This window comes from Balaenoptera acutorostrata, chromosome 7 (genome assembly GCF_949987535.1).
Source record: "Balaenoptera acutorostrata chromosome 7, mBalAcu1.1, whole genome shotgun sequence".
Classification (NCBI taxonomy): domain Eukaryota; kingdom Metazoa; phylum Chordata; class Mammalia; order Artiodactyla; family Balaenopteridae; genus Balaenoptera; species Balaenoptera acutorostrata.
In genome coordinates, this window is record NC_080070.1 from 8,360,060 (window position 1) to 8,376,386 (window position 16,327).

General features: G+C 39.9%; 1 protein-coding gene across 1 annotated transcript in view; it reads right to left on the reverse strand.

Moving 5' to 3' along the window:
• CNTNAP2 (contactin associated protein 2) overlaps positions 1-16,327 on the reverse strand; it is a 1,523,154-nt gene that overhangs the window by 466,875 nt on the left and 1,039,952 nt on the right. Inside the window, exon 14 of the mRNA XM_057550506.1 lies at positions 156-312. Coding sequence (XP_057406489.1) covers positions 156-312 — 157 coding nt within the window. The remainder of the gene's footprint in view (positions 1-155; positions 313-16,327) is intronic.

A 16,327-nucleotide genomic window follows, 5' to 3' on the forward strand; every position in this document is an offset into this window, starting at 1 on the left:
AGAACGTCCCTGACATTTGCCAACTGGGTTAGCTCTAAACCTTTCTAACCTATTATCTTATTACTTCAGCACTTTTCACACCTTCTCTTCCGTCTAATTAGTGTGACCTACAGGCGCGCTAGGAGGGCGAGCTCGCACGCTAGCCCCGCACTCACCACTGCTTGTAATCCGCGTCACAGTTGCAGTAGTATTTGGGGTCCGTGCAGTTGCGCTCGATGCCGCAGGCGCATTTCTGAATTCCGGGCCCGGAGCCGCCCCAGTAGTAGTGCTTCTCGTTGGCTTTGCCCACCCACCAGGTGTAAGGGCTTCCATCTGCAAGAAAGGGGAAAGGCACACTGAAACAGGACCAGGACCCCGTCACTATCGTGTCACACTTACATCCCCCCAACCCAGGAGCGGCATCTCTCTCTGATAGACTGAACATCATTCAACCCTCTTAGAAGTCAATGCAATTCAATAACAGGAATATTTAATAAAAAAATATCAGAGGGATTGGTAAGCTCAAGTTTTCCCACTGGGGTATGCACCTCTTCCTTTGAAAGACATGTTTACGTTCAAGCTGCAGGAATTTAGGGGCCTGTTCTGTAAATTGGCTGCCCAGATGGGGTACATCCACAATGAAGGTGTGTAGGCCATGCACCGATTCTTTAATATACAACTCAGTTCATGGCTAGTTGTAATTTTTCTGTGAAATGATAGTCATGGAGATGACAGAATATTAGAGCTAAACATGGACTTATGCCTTAGTATGATCTCCTTATTTTACAGGTAAGCAACTTAGGTCCAGAAAGGTTACACAATTCTTTCAATTACACAGCAGATTGGCTCCCAAACCAGAAGTTTGACACTGTATCTCAGAAGACATTGTACAATGCTCTTTATACAATATTACTTTGCTTTATTATTTGGCCTAATATTCACCCATTCATTCATTCACTCATCCAATCATCAAACATCCACTGTGTTTCCATTATGTGTCAAACATTATAAGAAACTCAGCAGAATAATGGAGAGAAAAGATACAGATTGAGAGTTCAGTTCAATTATTATTATGAACACACAGGAGAGTAGGTGAGGGAAAGGAGGTCAGGAAGGAGGGTTTCCTAGAAGAGGTAACATATTTGAGCTATGTCTTGAAGGTTACATTACCCAGGTGAATAAGGAGGTAAAAGAGAGATACGGACTCCTACGTAAAGGAAGCAGAATGGCAAAGTTCTATACGGAACACGCAAGTAGGAGTGTACCCATCGATGGTACAATAGGGCTGAAGAGATAAGTTTGAGAGGGTAGCAGGAGTAGGTCGCAATAGACAGTGGGTAAGGGTCATAGCACAACAAACTTTGTCCAAACAAGAAGTTATTTTGCCTTGGTTTATTCTTGCTTTTCTGCGTTTACTTCTTCCTATTTAAGAAGGTTGAACTTCATTCTGAAACTAATGGGAAACAATTAAAGTATTTTAAGCAGGAGATTTTCAAGATCAAATTTGTATTTTAAAAGATCTACAGTGAGATGAAAGACAGATTTCAGGGGGATGGAGTCATGGAGGCCAGACGTGATGCTCCTATGTTAATACAAAAGAGAAATAATAAGAGAGTAGTGGAAATGGAGAGGAAGAGAAAGTGGAAAGAGATGTAGGAGGTAGAATCAGCTTGGGAATGTTGGGATTTGGGTGGGAAGATGGTGTGGAGATTAATCCTGGGTTTCTGGCTCAGGTGACTAAGAGGATGGTGATGTGCTTCACTAAGGTAGATCACAGGGAGGAAGATGAGAAATTTAGGGAAGGTCGAAGAAAGGATAATGAACCTGATACATGAGGTAGGCAAATGGCTATCGAAGTCTGGATCTCAGGAGCATTCTCTGGGCTGAAAATCCCATTTTAGGAACCATCAGGTAAATGATTGGTAGCAGGAGAGACGTCACTGGAATCTTTTGGATTCCAACAGCATTTAGAGAACAGAAAGAGAGGGAGCTAGCCATTGTGCAGGTCAAGAAAGAAAATGGACAGAGAGGGTGGAGGAGAAACAAGCAAAGAATTTCCAGAAAAGCAGTGTGGTCGGCATTGTCAGATTTCATAGCAAAGTCCATTAAGATGAAGGTCTGGAGTTTTTCTTTTAATTTGCCAGCTAGATGGTCTTTGTTGAGAGGAGTTTCAGGTGAAGGATGGGAAGAAGATGCCAGGCAGCAGCAGGCAGAGGAGAGAAGGGAAGGGAAAGGAAGGGGGAGGCCCTGAGAACAGCCTCCCACGCAGGAAGCTGGGGAATGAATGCAATCTCACGGAGGCTGTGCGGCCAGTAAGCCAGCACTTGACAATTAAAGCCTCCAGGCGTATGACTAACATTCCATCCTAATAACTCACCAGCCCTTCCAGGAGGTTAGGTGTACACTTGTCCCAGTATCTGTGTCTGTGCTGTGCTTAGCAATAAAAGGAAGAAAAAGTCTTGCACTCAGTGAGCTATCGTGTAAACAGTCACAACATCTAAGCAAATAACACAATAAAGTAAGTGAGGGCCATATTGGAATTGTGTAAAAACTGCTGCTGTGCCTTCTCACCTATGCCAATAGCTTTTTGTTTCTGTTTTTGTTTTTGTTTTATTTAGAGATAGGCAATTTAAAGGTAGGCAGCTGTACTGTGAGTTCAGGCTTGATGTAATAAATGAGCAAATGCTCTGAACTTAGAAAGGAGTTATTCAGGTATTGTACTTCATACAAATTTCCAGATTTTCCAGTTGTGTTGACTTGGAAAAGTCACTATTATTCCCTTCACAAGATCATTTATGACACCTGAATCTTAAGAAATACATTTGAGTTGATCTGGCAAGCGGTAGAGAGGGAGATTTCAGCACCCTGCTCTGAAGGCAGGAAGATGCCAGCTCTCTGAGATAAGGGTCCATTCTGAAACCTTGTCTCCCGCGTCTCTGGGGCCTGTCCCAGCAGATAGGGGGTTGTTTGCTTTCTACATTCAAGCTATTTTGCTTCTCGCTTCTCTTTCCATCAGGGTAAAGAGTAACACATCCAACTTCTGATGCTTTCCAATGTTGGAACCATGACCAGTAATAAATTCTTGTTTCCTTTTGATGCAGTCAAGAGTTAAAAAAAAAAATAAGGCTTAAAATATTCCATTTACAGAAACTATAAAATCTGAGCCAGGACATTTGGTTAGTAAGCTGCACTAGGTCTCTGTTGATTCCATCTCTGGCCGTGTTACAGGAAGAGGACAAAGGTGGACGGTGCCGTGCCTACCTTGCAAAGGCCCCTGGGGCCTTCCAGAAAACGACCGAGACTGGTCATCACATCTATTATTCACCACATTGCATCTTTTCAAGCTGACCTAATGCTAAATTCTTTCTCTCAAAAGAAATTTCAGTTACTATCACTGTTTTTGGAAACTAGGGGATACTAACACACCTGGTGGAGGGGAAGAAAGAACCAGACACCCGTAGAACAGGAGTCAATGAGCTGCCTGGCAGGAAATGCCCTTGTTCTGCCCGTACGTCAAAAAGCCCATGAAAGAGTATGTATCTCAGAACCTCAGCTCAATTTCCGATTCTTCCTTCCAGTGGACAGTAGAAACAACCTAACACTGTTATATTTTTGTCATAAAGAGTGACAATAGATTGCATGAACCAGAGAAGCTGTATGGCTCAGTATTCTTGATAAAAATCAGGACAATGTCAGTCAAGGGAGCAAGGTCATCAGCAGCAGCTCCCTCAGCAGGAGACCGAGAAACGCGCTGTAGGGGATGTGGAGAAAGAGCCAGCTGATTCCCAACCACGCCTACAGGAGTACCAGGAAGCCCAGGAGAGGAAGGCTCATTGTCAAGTTGTTTGGGCTGTGGGTGTTCCAGTAGAAGCCCTAAGCTCTGCATGGGACCCAGGCTCTGAACTAACCTCACATGGCAGACCTCAGTTCCTATAGGGAAGGACTCCTGTTAGACATCAGGATAGGATCTAAGAAGGTGATCTGCAGTGACGTTTCTTGCATTCAGTGCAAGAAGGAGACACACTACTGACCGGGTGAGCGTAGCTCAATTTCCCAGTTCTTCCCCCATCCCCACCTTTTTCTCAAGTCACTTCTAGTCTTACATAACTAACGTTCCCAGTTAGGGTGATGCAAAATCAATGTTATTTTGTTCTCCTTCCTAGGAAAGTAAGTTAAGTGCAGTACAAAATGTTTTACTTAGCTGTTTCCTCATCTGCCAGGAACAGAAGAATGCCAATAAGAACAACACATTCCAGGGGAAAAGCAAGTTGTACACTTTGTTATTAGCATTGGCTAATTTAGTTATATCAAATCATCATAATTTACTAATTTGGCATATATTTTATATTCAGCAAGAAGAGAATGGTTCAATCTGTGTTGAGCAAAGAATTGCCTTATTTCAGTGCTGTGCTAACGAAGTGTTACTTTTTGCTTTACAAATCATTACTTACCTATTAATTGGCCTTGGGGAAAAGAAGTTAAAGGCGATAAAAATGGAAAGACTTTTTAAAAGACAAGATAAGGAGTGGTGAGAAAAGAAACAATTTAATTATCCAGTGCTAAGAGTTCAAGAATTTCTCTGACCTCAGAATATGAAGATTTTTGTTAACTATATTGAGTAGGTGTAATCACTGCAACGAGATTATGAAATGATAAACCACATTCTAGGTTAACTAGAAGCTGAATTATCAAAGTAAGTCATATTGTATTAAAACAGCCAAATATGGATTGAATTAAATGTAATCATGGCAGTTCGTACTCACTTAAGACCAAATTTTATTATGCTGAGGATTTTGAGGATTTATTATGGTTTGGATGACTAAACTGAAATAGGGAGAAAGAAAAGAGGCAACTTGTTCCTCCAAATTTAAAGAAACCAACAGATCTCTTATTTCCTCCAATAACAAGCTGTTTCAGAAACACAAGGGCAAATGCATGGGGACTTCTTGATGAAAATGTGGCACATACCTGTGACTTTCAAAATATGTTCTTTAGAACTTCTGGGCTACACAAAGTAACCTAATAGTCTGCTTACATAAATATTATCCTGGGACATTTACGGTAAGACCCAGTATGGCCACTGGGACATTTAATTAGTTTCATTTCATCCACTTTTGCAGAATATTAAAAAGTGTAATACCTAACATTAAATACTGCAAAGGTTTATCGTCTCCAAAATGAAAACTTAAAAGTATATTTTTAGCTTGATGAAACCTAGTCTTATTCTATCTACCACTATCTCCTTATCTACAAATTGTGTTAAAGAATCACAGGTGGCTTTTTTAGCAGAGGAGCTAACTAGAGCAGGTACAACTGCAGCAGGAACCTGCCTTTCAGTGCTCTGCTTAGCGCCCCCTGCTGACAGCCCCCGTACAGCACTCCCCAGAATGCTGTCTGGCCCGTTCCGGCTGTTTGAAGGCACCTACAGGGCAGGATCCTCTTTCTAAAGAGAGACTCATACTCTGAAGAATCTCCCAGGACCCTCCCATCTTTACCGTGGCACCATCCAATCTGTTTTCCTCCACTTCATCACTGAATTTCAGCTGACCACTCCGATCTGATTACAGTTACCCATGGTGACAATATGCTTATTAAGTAAAGATATGTTTAATTCTAGACTGTAGATGCAGAACATTTTTGTACTGGTGAGAACCTTCCATGACCTAGAGAAGAAGGAAGGTAAAAGAACCTTTATAATAGGTTCCAGGTTGGCCTGGAGCAGAGAGGAAATTTGGAGGTGCTGTAGCTACCACAGAGCTCTCCAGATAATCTGATAGTTATAATTTGAAAGATCAAGCAGGCCAGAATCCCCTTTTCCTTCAGTAAGAGATGTGCGCAGTCCAAGGGTTGCAGAGCCCTAAAGATGATGCTGACAGCTGCCCCTGCCCCCAGCACCGGAAGGAGGAACAGGCCACTTGTCCTGGAGTTCTGTGGCTTAAGTAGAGGAAGCCTCTCTTCTTGGACATGTGAAATTGGTCCCTACGCAATCACTTCCAGGAACTGCACCAAGGCAGCCCAAGTCTCAGGATCCTCAGAGACAGATGAGGACTAGGAGGGGATGTCATGGAGGGAGTACTTCCAAGTTTTTTCCCTCTAGTGGGAAATCAGTACAGGGAAGGGTTTCCAACTTACCTAAAAGAAGATTCACCTGAGGCTCTTGTAAACCATATAGATTTCCTGGACTACAGAATAAAATCTATAGAATAAGAATCTCAGAGGAAGATCTTGAGATGCTGTCACTTAATACCCTAGTGATCCTTATCTTCCTACAGGTCTGCCTTACACTGACCTGTGGAAATGACAGTGGATTTAGTTCACAGAGTAGTGAGAGGCCTGGTGCCCGGGCCCCCTTGGGACACCAATCCAGGACCTGTTTTCTAGGTAAGATCTGAGGAGGTTATCACGGTGCTGACCACAGTAACACCTCCATTTAAAATTCCTAATTATTTTTTCTCTGAATAATGTAGTCACTGTAACCCGCCCCCACTTTTTCTGCAATTTCATAACCATGATCCTGAGTCCAAATGGCTGTATTTTACTATTTAGATTAAGAGCTTTAAAAATAAAACTAAAAATCATATACCTTGGCATTTTCATAGACACAAAAGCCATCATCTCAAGCCACCCATAACTTTCGTGAAATCGCTTCACTGAACCGGGCAACAATATTCTCGTTTGCTTCCCAGCCATCTAGTGCTATGTTGTTCTATGTTAATATAAAGACCAAACAAAGAATTAATCCAAAAAAGTCCTGTGCAGTTCATACTGCAGACAGTGATGTAAAATTGGGAAAACTTATAATTTTGAAGTTATAATATAAACATTCAATTTGGTATTAAAGGTGAACATTTTATCTCTCTATGATTGAATGTCATTAAAACTCATTTGATTAGGGCTGAATAGAAATGAGTGAAGCTGATTAGCTTCATGTTACATCTTTCAGAGTTACATCGGATTTTACTATATTTTATTAATTTGAATAGGGACCAAATTTAGAAATGGAGAATTGAAGTTCAGATCAAAATGGACCTGAACTGAAATGTTAATTCATTAAAAATTAATTTCACTGCATAATATTTAAATTTATTTTATTGAATTGAACTTAATAGATTTCAATCAAGGACTGATTCCACTCAGCAGAATTTGACTGAGTTGAATCAAATCACTTTGAATCCTACTCAAATGAATTAGATTTTATTAATTTGAATGGAATTGAAGTGACAGAGTAGATGGAAGTTCATAATTCTGAGCAGAATTAAGAGAACAGAATAAGCCAACCCACTCTAAGTTAACTTGGCTTCAGTTTCTATAGAGGTCCTGGGCATTCGTGGTCTCCTCAGTAACTCTGGTTAATTCCTTTGTACCATGGCCCCAGGAACAAATGTGATTAATAGTACCAAAGTGATCGAATGGAACCATATGCTGTTTGTAGGATGTAGTGAAGCACTTTTTGAGTCTTTTCCACTGGAAAAGCCCTGGCCAATTATATTAAATATTTCTTTTCCTCTTTATAGAACAAATGAAGAAGGAATTAACTGAATCCCAGGGACCATGATTTGTGTGAGTACTGATTGCTCCCTTATTTTTATTCTCCATTAAATACTGTAGTTACTTGAAAAAACATGCCTTTCCTCAGCCTATTATTTATACTGAATGTCTTGATATCCTGTGCCCTGATTTTATTAATTTTTATTTTATCTTTTAAATATAAAACAAGCACCTCAGCTTGTTTTGTATTTAAATGATGGCTATAACTTTTCAAATTAGTAGCAAAATATTGTTTTGCAACTGAAATGACATGCTACATACGCAATAAGCACCTTCTTAGGGCTGGAGAGACAATTTGGGGGGTAGAAGTGAAAATGTGATTCCTGCCCTTCTAAGGTTCTGAGTTAGTGGAGACTGAGTTATGTTTAGTAGTTTACAATTATGAAAGCTTTATGCCTGGATATCTGATAGGGCACACACACAGTAAGATGAAAAAGTACACACTGAATGTCACAGGAGCACTTCAGGCAGTGGGTCCTATGGGATTTTGGAGAAGGAGTGATTACCAAGGACCAAGGCGGACTGGAGAGCCTCCATGAAGAGACAGATCTGACTGCAGCTTTGATGGATGGGTAGGATCCAGACAACCGGAATGAGGATATGAGCATTTCAGAATCTCCTGAATGACTGGGCCAAGGTATGAAGGAAACACCCCACGCATTTCAGGAACTACGGGGTAATCACTTAGGCTGGTGGGGGCAGTGCTGAGAAGTAGAATTTGTGGTGGGAGAAATGGTTATGGGTATTTTCATGATGTTTGCACTTTAGTTTTGTAGTAATGGAAAGTCAAACTTAAATTTTTTAGATGTTAAAACACTTTACACATACAAATATTATAAGTTTATATAAAGTACAGGGAATAATGATAAAATATATAGCCTTGTACTTAGTTTATCCATTATCATTGGTATATGGTATGTTGTTCTTTGACTTCTAATTTTAATATTAATAAACATGGGACTGTGTCTAGTTTTTTGCTATTTCAACATGCTCTGTGACAATGTGTAAGAGTCTTTTGAGCATATCCCTATAGTGGAATTTTTAGGTCATATGGTTTGTGCATCTTCAAATTGTTTTCCCAGATCACTTGTATGAATGTAGAATCCCACCGGCAGTATATAAAACTTTCAGTTGATCAAATCCTTGACAACCTCTGGTCTTAAGCTGTTAATTTTGACAACTGGTGAATGACAAATAGTATCTTTTTTTGGTTTTAGTTATAATTCCCTGATTGTTTGCCTTTCCATTTAATTTTTCATTTATATTTCCTTATTTTTAAAAATATCTGCTCATATTTTTCCATATTCTTATTGGATTTTTTGTTTTATTGATTAGTAGAAAATGCTTAGGAAAATGATACTTTAATAATTATAACAATGCAAATTTCATTTTTTTAGTCCTTTTTTTTTTCTTCTTCCAGAACTCTAATTAGATATGTATTAGAAGTTATTGATCTAATTTCTTGCTTTTAATCTCTCCTTCATATTTAACAGCTCTTTGTCTTACTAATCTTTCTAATCTTACTAATCTTACTAATTAAGATTACTAAAGATCTTACTAATCTTACTAATCTTTCCCAGATTTCTGGGAACCTTCTTCAGATTCTGTTTTCCATTTAACTAGTCTCACTTCAGCTGGGTAGAGACTGCTATTTAAGTCTCTTAAGCTTTTAATTTTATCCATTACATTTTGATTTCTATAATGTTTATTTGGCTCTTTTTCAAATGCTACTAATGACTTTTGATAGTGTCTTCCATCATCACCTCTTCAATTTCTCCTTAAAAATAAATCTGATCCAATAATTCCAATATTTAAGTCTTTGCAGGACTGAAAATGCTATTAGTTATTTCTGTTGACTCACAATTGTGGTATCTTGGTTCACTACACATTTCTTGATTATTTTTTCCTTTGAGATCATATTCCTTGGAAATGCATCTCTGGGAATTCTTTGAGGTCCAGTTGAACCTCTCAGATAGTTTATATTTGCTTTTATCAGATACCTAGGGGGTATTACCAAGCGGAGACCTCTTTAGAATATATTTTCAGCTTGAATTTTTTTTTCCAACCGTGCAAATAGTGTGAAATTGACCTGTAAACAGGCATCAGAACAGGCTTTTTGTTACACAGCTTCGAGGGATAATTTCTTTCTTTTTCTCTTTACCTCCATCCAAGGTCCACACTGTCAAAATTCCTATGCTACCTTCCTTTGCAGAGTGGGTTTTTAGGTTTTTTTTTCACTGAGAGTCTAGACTCTTGGATTCTGTTTTCCATAAAGGGATATTTGATTCAACTCATCACTTGGTATGACCTTTCTTCCCCACATAGTCACGGAAACTGAAAATGAAGGTTGCAAGGAACTGGCAGAAGCCTTTAGGCCAGTTATGGCTTTAGCAGTCATTATGCTGTTGGTCCATGGCTTTGCTACTAAGGATCTTCCTCACTTTCATTCAAGCTCAATTGTACATTTCAAAGGATTTAAAAAATATGTTTTGCACGCAATTTTAAATGTTTATAGGGGAGGGCTTTCATGGTACCTATCTGGTCTAACCCTGTAGTAGCGGTCTGTTCCTGTGGGTTTTAAAGCAAGTGCGAAGCATGTCGATGTGATGCTCTGGAATGCGCCATGAGGGAAGGGAGACTAGAAACAGAGGAACCGTCCTAGGAACGATGTGATAAAGACCTGGAGGATCACGAACACGTGCCATTACAGAGGCAGGGGTCAAATGCACCATCAAAGGGAATCAGTGGGATTCGAGACCCAGATGGAACAGCTGGTGGTGACTCCTTGGTTTTAAGGTTAAGCAAATTTGAACGTTTTGAAAGAATTTTCTGTTTCAGAGGAGGGTGTTGGTTCGCAGAAAAGAAGTTCGGTTTGATTTTACATAGGGTGAATTTGAGGTGTTAATGGGTCTCAATTGGGGCTGGGTCTACCTCCTCAGGTGTGATTTAGAAACAGTTGTAAGGTGCTACTGGCATTTAGTGCCCTGGGTCCAGGGATGCTAAATGTCCGACAATGTGTGAGATAGTCTTGTACAACAAGAGCTCTCCCACTGCAAATGCCAACAGTACGCTGGTGGAGAAGCCCTCTGATATAGCAATGGTCAGATGAGGGTACACAGGAGACAAGATTTGTGACTTCAAGACAGAGATCAGAGCCAAAGCTGTGAATCTGTGAGTCATCCACAGTAATGACAGAAACTGAGAGGGGACATAGTACTTGGAATGGGATCAGGGGGCAGCTGAGTGCTTGCCTCAAGGTATGCCCACAACAGAGGAGAAGAAGAAAGACTTAAAAGAAAGAGGCAGCTGCAAAGAGGAAAGATAATCAAGGCAATGTAGTCTAAAGAAAGGTTACTTCTCTGAAGTCTGCTCTCATTCTCATTCCCGAAGGCAACTTATATTACTCCCGTCTTTGTGTTAAGCCACAGTCTATACAGACCTGAGTTACTGCATTCATCATATCGTGTTGCAACTGTTTCATGTGCTCACTTGATCAACCAAGCTTGATCAACATCAGTGGATTTGAGGCTTAGGGGGCCACTGATGAAACTGAAGGGCAGTTTCACGTTTCAAGTAATCAAACTTCAAGAGGTCAAGGTAATGAGGATGTAAGGAAGCAAATGTGAATAATCAAAACAGGGAAGCCCCACGAGTATGAGGAGAGAGAGACCATCCAAGGGGTGATCAAGGAGCAAGTGCAGATTGTACAAGACAGGGGGGTTGCAAAGAGAAAAAGATGAAAGCTGTGACGATTGGGCCAATGTCAATCAATAACTATTGGGTTGAACAAAAAGTTCGTTCGGGCTTTGCCGTTAAAAACCCGAGCGAACTTTTTGGCCAACCAAATACAATCGCTATAATGATTCTTACTGCATCTTCTTAGCATGCAGGAGTCTGAATCAACCCCACATAAACACTGCCTTGGAGAAGATCTCAGGCCGGCTTCCTTATCTCCAACCCACTCTGATGAAGATGCTACTGGGGGCGTCATGGAAAGGACAAGAGGGAAGGATAAGCCTTAATGCCAAGGAGTTTTGAACTAATCCCATCTTCTCTACTACAAGTTAAAAAACAAAATAAAAACTGATGACATTAAAATAATTAGGCTTGACCTTTAACCCTGTCATACTACTCTCAAGACAGTAATTTGTTACTATCTGAAAAATGTGATCTTTGAAGATGGTGGCGTAGAAGGACGTGCTCTCACTCCCTCTTGCGAGAACACCAGAATCACAACTAACTGCTGAACGATTATCAACAGGAAGACACTGGAACTCACCAGAAAAGATACCCCACATCCAAAGACAAAAGAGACGCCACAATGAGATGGTAGGAAGGGCGCAATCACAATAAAATCAAATCCCATAACTGCTGGGTGGGTGACTCACAGACTGGCGAACACTTATACCACAGAAGTCCACCCACTGGAGTGAAGGTTCTGAGCCCCACATCAGGCTTCCCAACCTGGGGGTCCGGCAACGGGAGGAGGAATTCCTAGAGAATCAGACTTTGAAGGCTAGCGGGATTTGATTGCAGGACTTCGACAGGACTGGGGGAAACAGAGACTCCACTCTTGGAGGGCACACACGAAGTAGTTTGCCCATCAGGGCCCAGGGGAAGGAGCAGTGACCCCAGGGGAAACTGAATCAGACCTACCTGCTACTGTTGGAGGGTTTCCTGCAAAGGTGGGGGGTAGCTCTGTCTCACCATGAGGACAAGGACACTGGCAGCAGAAGTTCTGGGAAGTACTCCTTGGTGTGAGCCCTCCCAGAGGTTGCCATTAGCCCCGCCAAAGAGCCCAGGTAGGCTCCAGTGTTGGGTTGCCTCAGGCCAAATAACCAACAGGGAGGGAACACAGCCCCACCCATCAGCAGTCAAGCAGATTAAAGTTTTACTGAGCTCTGCGCACCAGAGCAACAGCCAACTCTACCCACCACCAGTCCCTCCCAACAGCAAACTTGCACAAGCCTCTTACATAGCCTCACCCACCAGAGGGCAGAGAGCAGAAGCAAGAAGAACTACAATCCTGCAGCCTGGGGAACAAAAACCACATTCACAGAAAGATAGACAAGATGAAAAGGCAGAGGACTATGTACCAGATGAAGGAACAAGATAAAACCCCAGAAAAACAACTAAATGAAGTGGAGATAGGCAACCTTCCAGAAAAAGAATTCAGAATAATCATAGTGAAGATGATCCAGGACCTTGGAAAAAGAATGGAGGCAAAGATCAAGAAGATGCAAGAAATGTTTAACAAACATCTAGAAGAATTAAGGAGCAAACAAACAGAGATGAACAATACAATAACTGAAAGGAAAACTACACTAGAAGGAATCAATAGCAGAATAACTGAGGCAGAACAATGGATAAGTGACCTGGAAGACAGAATGGTGGAATTCACTGCTGTGGAACACAATAAAGAAAAAAGAATGAAAAGAAATGAAGACAGCCTAAGAGACCTCTGGGACAACATTAAATGCAACAACATTTGCATTATAGGGGTCCCAGAAGGAGAAGAGAGAGAGAAAGGACCTGAGAAAATATTTGAAGAGATTATACTCAAAAACTTCCCTAACATGGGAAAGGAAATAGGCACCCAAGTCCAGGAAGTGCAGAGATTCCCATACAGGATAAACCCAAGGAGAAACACGCCAAGACACATAGTAATCAAATTGGCAAAAATTAAAGACAAAGAAAAATAACTGAATGCAGCAAGGGAAGAACAACAAATAACATACAAGGGAACTCCCATAAGGTTAACAGCTGATTTCTCAGCAGAAACGCTACAAGCCAGAAGGGAGTGGCATGATATACTTAAAGTGATGAAAGGGAATAACCTACAACCAAGATTACTCTACCCGGCAAGGATCTCATGCAGATTCAATGGAGAAATCAAAAGCTTTACAGACAAGCAAAAGCTAAGAGAATTCAGCACCACCAAACCAGCTCTACAACAAATGCTAAAGGAACTTCTCTAAGTGGGAAACACAAAAGCAAAGGACCTACAAAAACAAAGCCGAAACAATTAAGAAAATGGTAATAGGAACATACATCTCGATAATTACCTTAAATATGAATGGATTAAATGCTCCAACCAAAAGACACTGGTTTGCTGAATGGATACAAAAACAAGATCCATATATATGCTGTCTACAAGAGACCCACTTCAGACCTAGGGACACATATAGACTGAACGTGAGGGGACGGAAAAAGATATTCCATGCAAATGGAAATCAAAAGAAAGCTGGAGTAGCAATTCTCATATCAGATAAAACAGACTTTAAAATAAAGAATGTTAGAAGAGACAAGGAGGACACTACATAATGATCAAGGGATCAATCCAAGAAGAAGATATAACAATTATAAATGTATATGCACCCAACACAGGAGCACCTCAATACATAAGGCAACTGCTAAGAGCTATAAAAGAGGAAATCAACAGTAACACAATAATAGTGGGGGACTTTAACACCTCACTTACACCAATTGACAGATCATCCAAACAGAAAATTAATAAGGAAACACAAGCTTTAAATTACACAATAGACCAGATAGATTTAATTGATATTTATAGGGCATTCCATCCAAAAACAGCAGATTACACTTTCTTCTCAAGTGCGCATGGAACATTCTCCAGGATAGATCACATCTTGGGTCACAAATCAAGCCTCAGTAAATTTAAGAAAATTGAAATCATATCAAGCATCTTTTCTGACCACAATGCTATGAGATTACAAATCAATTATGGGGAAAAAAAACGTAAAAAACACAAACACATGGAGGCTAAACAATACGTTACTAAATAACCAAGAGATCACTGAAGAAATCAAAGAGGAAAGCAAAAAATACCTAGAGACAAATGACAATGAAAACATGACGATCCAAAACCTATGGGAGGCAGAAAGAGCAGTACTAAGAGGGAAGTTTATAGCTATACAAGCCTACCTCAAGAAACAAATTTGAAACAAATAAACAAATAAACAAACCTCATATAAACAATCTAACCTTACAGCTAAAGGAACTAGAGAAAGAAGAACAAACAAAACCCAAAGGTAGCAGAAGGAAAGAAATCATAAAGATCAGAGCAGAAATAAATGAAATAGAAACAAAGAAAACAATAGCAAAGATCAATAAAACTAAAAGCTGGTTCTTCGAGAAGATAAATTGATAAACCACTAGACAGACTCATCAAGAAAAAAAGGGAGAGGACTCAAATCAATAAAATTAGAAATGAAAAAGGATAAGTTACAACAGACACCGCAGAAATACAAAGCATCCTAAGAGACTACTACAAGCAACTCTATGCCAATAAGATGGACAACCTGGAAGAAATGGACAAACTCTTAGAAAGCTATAACCTTCCAAGACTGAACCAGGAAGAAATAGAAAATATGAACAGACGAATCACAAGTAATGAAATTGAAACTGTGATTAAAAATCTTCCAACAAACAAAAGTCCAGGACCAGATGGCTTCACAGGTGAATTCTATCAAACTTTTACAGAAGAGATAACACCCATCCTTCTCAAACTCTTCCAAAAATTTGCAGAGGAAGGAACACTCCCAAGCTCATTCTATGAGGACACCATCACCCTGATCCCAAAACCAGACAAAGATACTACAAAAAAAGAAAATTAGAGACCAATATCACTGATGAATATAGATGCAAAAATCCTCCACAAAATACTAGCAAACAGAATCCAACAACACATTAAAAGGATCATACACCATGATCAAGTGGGATTTATCCCAGGGATGCAAGGATTCTTCAATATATGCAAATCAATCAATGTGATACACCATATTAACAGAATGAAGGAGAAAAACCATATGATCATCTCAATAGATGCAGAAAAAGCTTTTGACGAAATTCAACACCCATTTATGATAAAAACCCTCCAGAAAGAAGGCATAGAGGGAACTTACCTCAACCTAATAAAATATATGACAAACCCACAGCCAACATCATTCTCAATGGTGAAAAACTGAAAGCATTTCCTCTAAGATCAAGAAGAAGACAAGGATGTCCACTCTCACCACTATTATTCAACATAGTTTTGGAAGTCCTAGCCATGGATGGCAATCAAAAAAGAAAAAGAAATAAAAGGAATACACATTGGAAAAGAAGAAGTAAAACTGTCACTGTTTGCAGATGACATGATACTATACATAGAGAATCTGAAAGGTGCCACCAGAAAACTACTAGAGCTAATCAATGAATTTGGTAAAGTTGCAGGGTACAAAATTAATGCACAGAAATCTCTTGCATTCCTATATACAAATGATGAAAAATCTGAAAGAGAAATTAAGGAAACACTCCCATTTACCATTGCAACAAAAAGAATAAAATACCTAGGAATAAACCTAGCAAGGGAGACAAAAGACCTGTATGCAGAAAACTATAAGACACTGATGAAAGAAATTAAAGATGATACAAACAGATGGAGAGATATACCATGTTTTTGCATTGGAAGAATCAATATTGTGAAAATGACTATGCTACCCAAAGCAATCTACAGATTCAATGCAATCCCTATCAAATTACCAAGGGCATTTTTTAATGGAGCTAGAACAAATCATCTTAAAATTTGTATGGAGACACAAAAGACCCCGAATAGCCAAAGCACTCTTGAGGGAAAAAAGCAGAGCTGGAGGAATCAGACTCCCTGACTTCAGACTATACTACAAAGCTACAGTAATCAAGAAAATATGGTACTGGCACAAAAACAGAAATATAGATCAATGGAACAGTATAGAAAGCCCAGAGATAAACCCACGCACATATGGTCAACTCATCTATG